Genomic DNA, 13,324 nt, shown 5'->3' on the forward strand with positions numbered 1-13,324 from the left:
TTTTATCGTCGTAAGAGAGAAAGGGGCGACTGCACGAGAGGACCACGAAGAAGGAGAGGGACGAGCGAAGAAAGAGAGACGGGAGCGACGATGCTCGTTGGGGTTAAACGCGCGCCTTTCCCTCTTTCTTTCTTCCTTTTTTTTTTATAGAGCTGGCCACCCGCTAGAGACAATACCGAAACTGCGCTCTCTCGCGTCGCTTATCCGGCGGTGGCCTCCCTCTATTTACATCGGTCGCGACGATTATTCTTACCACCCCGCTCGCTTTTAACGCCAGCTGCGCCGGGGAGCGTCGTCGTCGCTCTTTTTAACCCGCGCTCGATTTAACCGACGATAAGATGTAAACGCGCACGATAGTCAAGAAACTCCGTCTCGTGACTGTCGAGGATTTGCGCGACTGCATTTCGCCGTTGCATCCTTGGCAACACTTGGGAGAATCCGGCGAGATCTCTCCCGCGATCTAACGAGATCATTTTTAACCGCGATCATGGGACTATTTCGATAAAAAGATCGCCATTTACGTTCTCCTCGTTGATTTGACTTTATAATTTAGAGAAAAAGAGTACGGTGTATACTTCTAGCGCTGCTGTGTTTATCTTGATTCACGACTATTTTATTCGTTCATCTCAAAAAATAGTAAGGGGAGTAGAAAAGCTTGTAACTCCAGGGAAAATTCGAAATTTTTACCGTCACATAGGAATGAATGGAGTACGAAATTCTTTTATGGTCTTTTAATTATAGGAAATTATTTTTAAAATATTAACATATAAAACTGCTGCAGTCTGATTCATCGTGCAGTGTTAATCGTGGTTTTGTAGAAATTTGCCGGCAATTTAGTTGACATATTTAATTAAATTGTATTTCTACTGTAGAATAAATAATAATTTTTTAAAATTAAAACAACTTGACAAAATATCAAAAAAGCAGATGGGTCAGGCTATAGCAGCTTTGTATGTTAATGTTCTGTAACTTGAGAAATAGTTTTTTTTATTGTTAATGTATGTATTGTATATAAATAGCCCACACAAAAAAGAGATTTTGTGTTCAGTTCATTTCTACATCTATATTAAGTAAAAATCAATGTTTCCCCGTTACAAACCTATTTATCTATTTATTATCACGCTCCAAATTTTATTATATATCGCCACATTCCTCACAGTAATCACAATTATACTCGCTATTTAATGCAGCAATGTAGTTATCGCGCAGTTACGTCAGCAACGAAGCGTCAAGACTCACGATGAGTCTCACCACCGAGTTATCGGGCTCGAGGAAAAGTCGCCGGGGAAGTTATTGGCAAGAGAATCGCGCGAGGTGCATTTTAATTGGAATTCTTTTCCTCACCCTTACCGTCCGCACGTTCGTGCCGTATAAATCATGCGGATAGAAACGATGAAAGCTGTACAGAGTGCGTACACGTAGCGCATTTAAGAAAGAGTTAAAACACTGCGGATCTGGAACCCACGCGTATGTGATACATATGGAGGCTTTCATATATTTCTTTCGTCCGTTTTAATCCCGTCCGGCTCGCCGTCTCATTCGCGTGTGCTACATCTGAAAGCTTCACGTGGGAACACTTGCGATGATAACGCGGACGTTTGGACTGTTCTCATAACATAATCCATTAGCGGATATGCAGAATGAAATAAAAGTTAATCACGCTTGACGTACATCTGCCGGTATGCTCTATTTAACAATGCAAAATTCAATAAAAAAAGAGACGAAGATTGGTGCTGCATATCGATGCCCGTTATTGCTAGAATTATTATTATTATTATTATTATTATTATTATTATTACAGTTATTGTAATTAATTAACGCTAGTGCCGTGCACGCGAATATGATCGACAAATTATATAGTGCCTGTAAAGAATAAATCAGATTTACATCCGCACTGTTGTTGGAAACGTAACAATATCTCGGGACAGCGACCAATGAAAGTTCAATAAAAGCTTTCTAGCGTGACGAGCAATAAATTATCGAAGAAAAATACTGGCTATTACATATTACGCGAATCATGCTGATACCGGCAAGATTAAAAGGGGCAGGAGGAGGATGCGGAAAAGGGCGCTTTGATAAGACGGAAAAATCCCGGCGAATGCTGATTGCTTTAATTGCCCGAGTGCTCCGTTTATGTATTTTACATTAACTTCAACCTTCCCTTGCCCCTCTCCCCGTGCCGTTTCAGGGCGCCTTTTTGTCCCCCCCCCTACCTCCCGTTTCTCTCCATGATACTCTATTATTCAAGGCAGTTCTTGCGCGCACTTGGCGGATCAAAGAGATAACAGCAGGATATCCAATTTATCTCCTCCGCGGGGGAAAAAAGGGCCCCGAGACTTTCTGCAATTGTACTTGCAATTAAACGCCTGGCAGCGAATTTTTATGGGACGTGCAGAATTCCCGCTCAAGTTATATTCGCCTGACGGGCCCGTTACATTGACTCTTTCTTTAGCGGAGAAGAGAAAGAGAATCGGGCGCTGCATAATTAGAAAAGTCTAACGCCTCGAAATCGCGAAGAGCGTTTTTCAAGGGTCTTGGATACGGGTCCGAAATAGGTCAGTGAAATCAGGCTGGACGAAAGCTATCTGTCGCATCAAATGTCAGGTAAATATGTTTGATTTGCTGATGTTCCCTCAAATATAATAACCGTATCGATCGATGCCAATTCCGTCTATACACTCATGAATATTCAATTAAAGTAAATAATTGCGATAATTATAATTCTGAGCACGCGGCCATAATTTGCGGACTATGTACCCAGGTACGGACTGAGTAAAGAGATCATTATCTTCTCGAGGGGGTAGGCGGGGGAGGAGTAGGATCTACGTCGCGTAATAATTTTTCGTGAGGTAGTTAAGCACCCGCGGCCGACCCCCGCGAACTTTTCGCCATTTTTTTTCGCCCGGCATTTTAATAATCGCGAAACTCGAGCGAACTTTGCGATTCGAGCCGCGGAAACTTCGGGCCATCGATCTTCGAATTTCGGCCGTGCCCACGAATATGGTGAACACAACGCGCAAATATTCTCCGAACGGGAAAGAGGGAGGGGGGAGGGGGAGGGGCAAGAGCGGGGTGCAAACTCGCCCGTCTCGAGAATCGATCGTACCGGAAGATCGATGTAAGCCGCGGAAAGAAGGCCGAATTACGGAGTTAGCTACGGACGTGAAGCAGAGAGTCGCGTCGGGGAATTAGCAAACGCGTCGCTCGCCCGGCAAAGGCGATTTGCAGATTAGTACCGGGTCACCGGCTGCGCGCGTATCGAACTATCGGATGCATCTTCGGGAATAATAACGTATCATCCGTGCATCCGAGGTAACGGCCGGTCCGTCCGACACCATTACGTACGTAAAATGGCGCCGGCGATCGTGTGACAGGTGTATTACGTGTAATTACGACGTTGCAGGGTGATTATACTCGCGTTTATACCGAATGAAAAATAAGTTTGTTTTATCGCTTTAATTGACTTGGAGTCAATTAATTTGCTTTCGAGACTTCCGAGAAGTCTCATTCGAATATCGGCTTTCTGTCGAGGGCGCGTTTTATCTTATAAGTGATTCTTACGATTGCGATCGAGAATAAAAGATTTCCACGAACAAGACCAATATAATCACTCCTCGTCCAGTGCTGCACGGTAAATCGAATTGCTTAGAAGAATTAAGGGTAAAAAGAACGAAAGTGAAACTTACCGGGATAGCAACGCAGTCTTCGAGCTCGGCGAGGGGTGACTCCGAGCAGAAGGTGCCCTCGGTGAGGAAGGGCGGCCGGGGAGGCGGCGGCAACCGGAACTCAGGGGGCGGCCCGGGGCACTCCGGGCACTCCGTGCTCTCCAGCGTCTCCAGCTCCTCCATCCTCCACCTCAGCGTGCTGAAAAATCGAAAAGATCACTGATTAATCTTATTGACAGAGGCCCATTAATTGAGAACGCGAGGAAAGGACCCGGGGCTGAAAAGGCGTTATTTCAAAGAAAATTTCGGTCGACATAGAATTTGGACCGGAGTAACAAATATCGATGCGGATTTTTAACGTGAAATTTAACAGGCTTTGAAACAATAATTAAGTTTTAATAGTTTCCCCTGTAAATAAAAACGTGTTCAGAAAGAAAGTTCCATTAGTACGGGATCGCGAAACGACGGCGTTTTTATCGCAGGTGCCCTAACTGCCCAATAAAAAATTCTCGCGTCGGAAGGCATGGCCATCCGGCACGAGATAAGATAAAACCTTCCTAGACGCGCGTACACCTGCGCTCGTTTTCAAATCTTCCGTTTTTCCTCCCCAATCTGGGAACGTACTTTTTATCCGTTTTGTAAAATGCAAATGTATAATTGGCTGGCGAGCGATCTATCCTCAACTGCATCGGACTCGTTTAAAACATTTTAGTCTCCGTGGAGACTCTAACGGAATGATTAATTTAACAAATCTTTCTTTCTAATCGCATGATCCAATCTAAAATACTCTTAAATGTTTAATTTGCCGTGAGCACTTTCCTGGAATAATTATTCTGATTAAATCGTTTTTTTTTTTTTTCGTGCGCTTCTGTCGAGAGTCAAGCCGATCCAGTCTCGCGAATTCTATAATATCAGACATCGTACAGTCAGACACCGTACGGAAAGAGTGCAGAAGAACGGAGGATGGATGATAAGGGGAGCGTGATGGGGTGAGGGAGGAGAGGGTTGCGGCGTGGTCGGTATGCTAATGTCCGGGGACTTAATTAAGGTCTCATAATGAATCAGTCACGGGACTCGACCGAGTCGCGCGAGTAGGTGCGCGCGATTGTGCCGGTTGATTAATTGTCTCGCACCCCCGCACCACAGCGCGATGCGGTGCCGCGTTACCGGTACACGTCGCACAAAGAGAGAGAGAGAGAGAGAGAGAGAGAGAGAGCAGCACGGGGGTGCAATACGCCTGGCGCATATTCGTCATCCGTGATCACCGGCCGATCGATACTTCCGTCGGCTTTCACCGATGATGATTCTCGTCGGTGATGTGAGGAACGAGCCTAAATACCGAGGCAACCGGTCAGATCACCCGCACTTTAGTACTCGTGTTGGTGCATGACATTATTTACCTCAGAAAAGCGGTAAGTAGACAGTAGAGGCATCCTCGAAGGAGAGGTAAAAAGAAGAAAGAAGCCGAAGAAAATAGGAAAGACATAAATAGAACGAGAAGGGGGAGTGAAACTGAGTTGGCAAGAGATAAAGATCCGAGGGAAAAATGAGACCAGAGAGAAATAAAAGCGGAAAAGAAAAAGGATCGAGAAATATAAGTAACGTAAGAAAAAGAAGCAAGAAAAGTCAGCAGGACGGAAAAACGTATAGAAAAAAAAAAAAGGTATAAGGTGATCGAGGGAAAAGGCACGAAGGAAGATCAGGACGAAAAGAAATGTGCGAAAAATTCGAGCGGAGCGGCGAATATTGACAATGGCCAGAAGAAACAGGAAACCCCGAGAAAAAGCGTGGAACACGGGGGGGGGGGGGAGCAAAGCCAAGATAAAAGCGAGCGAAAAGAAAGCGAGAGGAAGAAATAAAGCGGGCCGTGAAGAAGCGACTCGGTGATGAAGAGCGTATCGGGGTACTATTTTACACATACCGACCTCATTCCACGGAGGTAGTAGCGGCGGCCAGGAATTACGAACGGTAGGAGGGCTCGGCGAAAGGAGCGGCAAGAGAGGAGAAACTGTATGGAGAGAGGAAGGAGGAGGGACTGCGCCCCGTGCGAAAGCCCGTAGTTTCCGCGGGGTGAAAGGCAAACGGGAATGCGGGGGTGTGCACGTCTACGCTCAGTTTAATAAATGCAGTCTTCCTTCCGTTCCGTTTCTTGGCTCGACTTGACTTCGGCGACGAGGAGCTGTAACCCTTCACCCCCTCCCTCCCTCTCCCATGCGGTTCTCTTCTCTCTCTCTCTCTCTCTCTCTCTCTCGCGTCCCTCCCACCCTTTGTCCCCGCACCGTGCGTTTCCCTCATTCGCATGCAGAGTCGGAGGGCCAGCCGAGCGAGCTCGGTGCTCATCTCGTTTCCGGCTGCGCGCGGTCCAAATCTACGGTTCGCGTGATTTTTATTTAATTCCCACCTCCCCCTCTCGCCCTTCCACGCGCGCCAGTCGACGTTCGTTTCTTCCAGAGAGATTTTTCCCGGGATGTCTAGCCTCTCATCCCCTCGAATTCTGTGCGAGTGTTCGCGCAATCGCATCGCGGTTATTACGTGCGAATGCAAATGCAACGCGACTATCGTTTTTGAGGATTGAGCTATTTCTCTCATAATTTCCCAATTATTTTCTGCAACGGTGATAATAATTTAAAATCATATTTGGTAGGAAAACATTGCATTTTTAGGAAGAGTAGATTAAAAGATTGATAATACTGAAAATGAGGTAGCGGAAACATTTTACATGTTTTTATAAAAAAGGAGAGTATTACAACGAGGAAAAATAACTTTTTAATTCTAGAATAATACTAATGTTACATTGCAATATTTACATGAAAATAACTAATTTATTTAAGTATGATTTATTAAGTTAAATACGACTATCATAATAACATTGTTTTTTTTATAATCTGTCTCAAACTTGACTTTTCACTTAGATGTATTTTTGATTTAATTAAGATGAATCCCATGGTTAAGGCGAAATGGAGACGCACATCCATAAAGTTACGTGAGTGTGGTTGTCGTACTTTGAAGTGAAGATGAAGTGGAAGATAATACCCGGAACGGTATGATGAATCACAAGTAGAAACAGAGTTTCAAATTAAATTGTTCAGTTCCGTATTAATTGCTGCCAGTCCAGTGTAGTTTTAATTTAACTAAAACACAGGGCAGGAAAGAGTAGGATACTCGTAGCAGCAAACTAGGGATTTATAAAGTTATATCATTAATTAATGCACGCGTATTCATGGAAACATTAACTTCTTTCATGCTTCGGATTATTTTTCCGAATAACAATGCGGCACGATATTACGTGGCTGCACAGAATCGACGAAAATAGCAATAATATACAATTATTCAATTGTATACAATTAATTTTTATACGCGAGTCAAAAATTAATAAAACGGCGTTTTTATTCATTCGACACAAATGTAAATCCTCCCGAAATTATTAACGCACATTTGTATTCTATCGAAATGTGTAATTTTATATACAATTTAAATACAAGCATATAATTTTTAAATAATTCTATCCTGTACACAGAATGTAAAATTTCGAATCGCAAGGGGAATCGATATACAATCGCGCGAGGCCGTTGCAAGCACGGCCACCCTTGAGCTTGCGAGCAGCAGGAGGGGAGGAGGGCGGTCAGAAAGGAAAGAGCAAGAAAGCGAGTAAACCAGGAGGGACACCGCAAAGTGGTTGGGATGTTTTTTCCGAGTGGCCGAGTGAGTGAATCGACTGTTGGGGGAACGGGATTGGCCGCGGCTCTTTTCGGCGCGCCGGAATTGCCGAGGGATTTATCGAGCGGCGTTCCTCACCGATTGGACCTCGTCGTCGGAGTCCTCGAGAAGCTATCGAGTTAGAAGAAACGGTCCGGGACGAGACGGGAAACGGCGGTTGTGATTATTGGTGCATGATCGATTGTATTAAATGCGCGGGGTCTCCACTGCGAGGGATCGCGACTCCCTTTGGTCCGAGAGCAAATTGCCAGGAATGATACAATCATACTGATCTGTACTGTTGTAAATACTGTGCACTAAGTTTTAATACATCTTGGGTCCTAATTTAACGTGTTGATTCCAAGAGGATTGCCTCGATACACTTAAACCATGTGAGACTCAAGAATTCTGATTTGGTGAAACAAGTAAATTCATTTTTCAGAAATAAATGGCAGAGAGAGAGAGAGAGAGAGAGAGAGAGAAGAAAAGGAGAGACCTAGAGAGATATTTCAAACGATACGAAGGAAATGAACAAACGAACGAATCCAATCTGGTAATTTCTCTCCCGTTCTCTCTGTCCCCTTTTCGAAATAAAAACACGCCGATGCCAGGTCGCGCGCGGAGGGTAAGGGTTAAATTCCGCCGTACCCGACGCGGAGGAAGGATAAATCCCTCTCCACCGTATGCGGAGTAGCGGAGTGCGTGGCTGTGTTGACCGCGCCACGTTTTAATTAGGCAAATTTTCGTCCCGCGGCCATTTGTCACGATAAAGCCGGCCTCGTCGTCCGGACGCGACATCCGCTCTCTCTTTCGCCATCGCCTGAAAAATCCCCGACTGACCCGGTCACGTACTCGCGCACCGATATTTATCATTTCCTCCAACGCGAGCTTTTCGGTCTGGCAGGCGCGGCGTATTTTTCCCTTGCGCAGGCCTGCGAAAGGCAACGGGAAATTATGATCACAAACCGCGCGACACCGCGAGGTTTTTTCGGCAAGTTCCAGCTTTTCCCGGGATGTAATCATCGCGAGCTCTTCTCCCCCCCCCTTTCTCGTTCTATTTCGGATAAAAACAGATGATAAGATAAAAAAGATTTATTGCAATTTGTATGATTTTTGCCGATCGTGGAGAGAGCATTGCGGCATAGAGATGAAAGGAGTGTCGTTCAAGTTAATTCGAGAAATTATAGTTATACGAACAAGTGTCACTTTCCACGGTACACTTCTTGATCAAAAAAACAAACGACAAAAGGAGAATAAGTCGCTGCCAGCCGTATTAAGCCCCGTAAAATTGAGAAAGAACATTTCCGAGACGGCAAGCGGATTTCTCGAGCCTCCGAAGGAGAAAAGGACCGGGGAAGGTGTTCTCCAGGAAGAGCGCAAACCTCGTAATCACTTCGGGGAAGCAAAGGGCTCGGTGAGGGGTGGTTCCTCTTTATGCGGCTTTATACAGGGGAGGGGGGCCGAATTAGCCTGCATTAAATGCGGGCGGCGCGAGTGGCTTTGCGAAGGATAAAATCGCCGGATTGTCGTTTTGCGCGGCGTCCGTGTCGGCGTTACGAAGTTTAAATTAAGTCATTTTAATCCCGCGGGAGGAGAACGCGGCGAGGAGGGGGGGGGGAGGTGGGTGGGCATCGAGGAAACTTCGTCGGCGCTCTTGTTAAGTTCCGACGTTAAGTAATCAGATTAGCCCCGGAACTAACCTCGAACGCCGCTGAAAACGTTGCGGCGGGGGAGTTTCGCGTTAATCCAGTTTCCCCCTACTGCGAAATTTCGGTTCGGTAATCGCCTAAAAAGGAAAAAAAAAAAAACAGCGGACTTCGCGGTGACCGTCGTCGTGGGAATCCTCGAAGAAATATGCATCCTTCGGTTGAGAATGAGGGTCTCCGATTTCGAGATAAAATCGCCAAGATCGATTTATAAGATTGAGTTTGATCGTTGCCGTTGACGTTCACTCACGAGAGGCATTCACGGTGAACATTAAATGCGAAACGTGCAATTTCCTCTTTATTAAATCCTTCGGCGATACCGTCGCGTCATGGTGACGTTCAACGTCATCGACGTTGCTCCTTCAGAGCTGCCACGTTCGACGTTTCCATCAAAATACGTATGCCCGTTGATCGTTACCTTTTTTGAAACAAAGTTACGTTAGCGCGCGAATTTACCTTCTCTCTCGAGAGATCTCCTCGAAAATTGAAATGCGCGAGTTCAACTTCGGGAATTCGAGCGCGGGCCGCGTCTCGAAAGCGGAAACTTCGGCCGTCGCGTTAATAATTATAATTACGTTATCGCGCCGTGACGTCCGATACCGCGACGTCGTCAGCTACAAAATTTTCGAGCGGCGAGCGGCGCCGTCGAGGGAAATAATCCCGAACTTTTCCTCCCACAGTAATAATTCAGTCGGGCCTGACTTCCGCAAAATGTATATCTGGAGTTAATCGTGTTTTTATCACGAAAGGAGAAGAGAAAAAGAGAGAGGAGAAAGAAGGAGAGGTCTCTTGAACTTTTAATCTCTTAGATTCTCGGAATAGTACGGATACGAGCCGCATTCATAATTTACCCATGCGTCTAAGAATTCAACTATAAATAAGTTTAATGAAAATCCTTTCTCAAGCCGATTTCATGCAATTTTGTATAAATAATTACCTCGTATTAAAATGTAGGATATGAGTTTGATGTATATTAGATCATAATATAAAAATTAAATAACATTTACGATTCACTTTCGAATGATGTTTTTCTCATGTTGGAATAATATTACATTATATATTAAAAAAGCAATTTTCAAATATGTTACTGAAATTATATGTCAAAATGCTCATAATTTTCATATCCTTTTCTCATTGCACATTACATTTTTGAGGTTTTATTATACCATCTTGCCGTTCGAGTTTTTCATTTGCCCGCGAAGATATTAATCCGTACATTGAAAGAGGCAGTGCGCGAAAGAGAGCGGTGCGACGGAGAAACAGAAACGTTCCGACTACCAGCAGCACACTAGATACGAGTTGTACGAGTGTCAACAGACGTCAGCGGGCGCCTCGAAAGCAGAGAACTGCCGTCGTCGTCGTCATCATCGTTGCCTACCCACCCGTCCGTTGTACTAACGAGGAACTCCTTTAATTGGACGTTAACCCGCCTGGCGACACTAAAGATACACGAAACAAACTTTTATCAAGACTACGCGGGATTTGAGCGAGTCAGTCGATTCGACAGGAACCTTAAAAGAGAAAAAGAAAAAAGAAAGAAAGAGAGAAAGGGAGGGATACCGCGAAAATAAAAAATTTCGCGGGAACTAGAAAGAAGAGCGGCGTTAATCCCGTCTCCCGCCGAAATAACGAGTCCGAATGCGTCCGCCGTCGCTGCCGCCGCCGGTAATTGGGCAAATAGAGTCATTAGCGGACGCATGGTAGAGAAGATCGGGAGAGAGAAGGGAGGGAGAAGGAGATTCCTCAGACTGATACGTCGTATGAGAATAATTTCGTTCCAAAAGAAAAATGCTTCGTTTTTTTCCTGCTCGTCTCTCCGGAAGTGCGAATCGCGCTTTGGGAATCAAATGAGAAACGTGATGCTTTTTCTCTCGAGTGAAAACATTTCGCGATACTTACAATTAGTATATAATGTCAAGTACTTATCTAGACAGGAAAAAGATTTGAATTTTCGATTATCCTTTCAAGAAACGCTTTGTCAAGCTCTTTAAGGCTGAAAGAAAAAGAAAGAAGTCTCTTCTCTGTAAACATATATGTATATCTATTTAATCATAGCTAATCTAATTAAATCTAACTGAAAACTAATTGAATAATATTAAAAGTGTACAGGGAATTCAATTGAAGGACATTAGAAATGTATAAGGACACTATAGATCTCTAAATGTCTATCTTATTAGTTCATATTCAGTTTGCTTTTATACTTTTCCACAAATGACTCAATCGTATAATTTTATTCGTTTACTTACTCAATCTTCAATTCTTTCACAAGAAGAATTTCAACAGCCGAAATAACGCCCGGAACATAATAATGAACGCGGATGTGTCTAATAACGGGTTACACGAGCGTGAGATCTGACATTGGCCTTTATAACCGGAGTGCAAGTAGAGATTTCCATCGCGTTTCTGGACACGCGTCCAATTAAAAAGGCGCGTGAATGTGGCTTTACCTTTCCATGTGGCGTTGGCTGCGCGTTACCATTTCCGGTGTGCAGCGGCGCGAAACGAACCGAGCGGTTAGTTGTCGCATTATATCAACATTAGTTTCAGTATCTCTCGGTTAAGTGATACGAGCCCTACAGGAGCAAGGAGCGAAGGCCGAAGCGAGAAAGAGCCAGGTTAGGTGGCGAAGGAGGAGGAGGAGGAGGAGGAGGAGGGAGTGGCTAGTAGTAGTACATCGTATAGTTAATGCACCAGTGCAGGTTATTACTGCAGTTTGCAAACAGCCGGCAGAACGGTAATGCAATCAGCAGTGATACAATCACGCGTGTACCATTCCGGTAACTTCATGGCGAGGTGCGGGTCGGGAGATGAAACAGGAGGTTGGGAATTGAAGCGACGTTTCACAAAGGCCTCGATGAGCACGCTGCGACGTCGCGCGCGTACCCACCCCTGCCCCCTCCCTCCGCAAGATTTACGACAGGTAAAGAGACTATTCGGGACAAATGCGAAAGTGCCAGGGCAGCATCCTGTGTCGGCAGCGACAATGGCGAGAAAGAATGGTGTGCAAATTTTATAGTCTAAATTATAGCATTTTGAAATTTATTAAAGCAAATTTCTTTTGAAACTCAAAACACGTCGAAAATTTGTCCTTAGCGATAATTTTTCCTTGGGTGTAGCTTTTAAATCTTCAAAACGTTATACTAGTTAAATAAAAGAAACCTACAAATGTGAAACTTAGACTCTGAAAAATATAAATCAGATATATGTAACAATGGCTGTAAAAGAGCCGACACAGGTTAGTCGTTCATGTGTATAACCACGTGCATAATTTATTGAAACTGCGTTCGTTTATGTAGAATCATTAATAATTACAGTTGACCACATGTTGTCTACACAAGTTTTTTTTTTATTTGAGAAAGAGAATATCGATTATCAATTTATGACTGGATGTCTTATATATTGTGACAGTTTTTAATTTAACAGATTTTACACCTATGTAACTTGTCACATTAGTTAACTTACATTTTAATACGTCGATTGATCTTTATTATTATTATTTACGTACGTGTATTGAAGAAGATGACAAGTCAAATAGTTATTTTATAATATTTTTGTATTAATAAATGTAGATACATATGTATACATATGTACATCCTATATCGGGCTCTTATAGGCATTTTATTATATATATATTCCTTTAATTTAAATAAGTGACAATTATGTAAAATAATAATTTTATATATTAAATTGTGTTTATTATGTGATAATGAATAAAGTTTTGCTAATGAGTCGCATGCGAATTATGTTATTCATATCATCATTATAAAATCATATATTTGATAGAGGAAGTTAATTCACGGTTTGATAATGCAAAGCTTTGAATTACAAATTATTAGAATTATCATTGCGCGCTTGTATCTCTTCCCAGATATGATATTTTGTAGAATTTTCCGTCGACTGATATGCGAACTTGTGATAATTAACAATTAATTATTTAAATAATTAATACATTTATCATATGCGGAATACTTGGTTAAATATCATTTAATGTCCTTTAATATACTCTCAATTTTGCGTTAAAAAATTACAAAAAAAATTTTTTTAATTTAATTTATAGAATCATAATTCCCGTCGTACTTAATTTAATTTTTATTGTTTTGAATCATAGTAAAATACTTTTAACAATAAAAAATAATAAATCGCTCATCGTCACATCACATGTTACAATTAAATATTCTTTTATTTATTCTTCTTACATAAACGACATTATACTTTTAATTAATTAATTTATGTTTACGTTTACTATGTAATGCACAC

General features: G+C 43.0%; 1 protein-coding gene across 9 annotated transcripts in view; it reads right to left on the reverse strand.

The window, feature by feature from the left end:
• The window catches only part of LOC105832186, a 546,626-nt gene that overhangs the window by 78,865 nt on the left and 454,437 nt on the right, over positions 1-13,324 (reverse strand). For all 9 annotated transcript variants that reach the window (XM_036293132.1, XM_036293122.1, XM_036293121.1 and 6 more), the window contains one exon: positions 3,687-3,864. In XM_036293132.1, the coding sequence (XP_036149025.1) occupies positions 3,687-3,848 (162 nt within the window). In that variant the 5' untranslated portion in view covers positions 3,849-3,864. The remainder of the gene's footprint in view (positions 1-3,686; positions 3,865-13,324) is intronic.

Source organism: Monomorium pharaonis, chromosome 1 (assembly GCF_013373865.1).
Source record: "Monomorium pharaonis isolate MP-MQ-018 chromosome 1, ASM1337386v2, whole genome shotgun sequence".
Taxonomy (NCBI): Eukaryota; Metazoa; Arthropoda; class Insecta; order Hymenoptera; family Formicidae; genus Monomorium; species Monomorium pharaonis.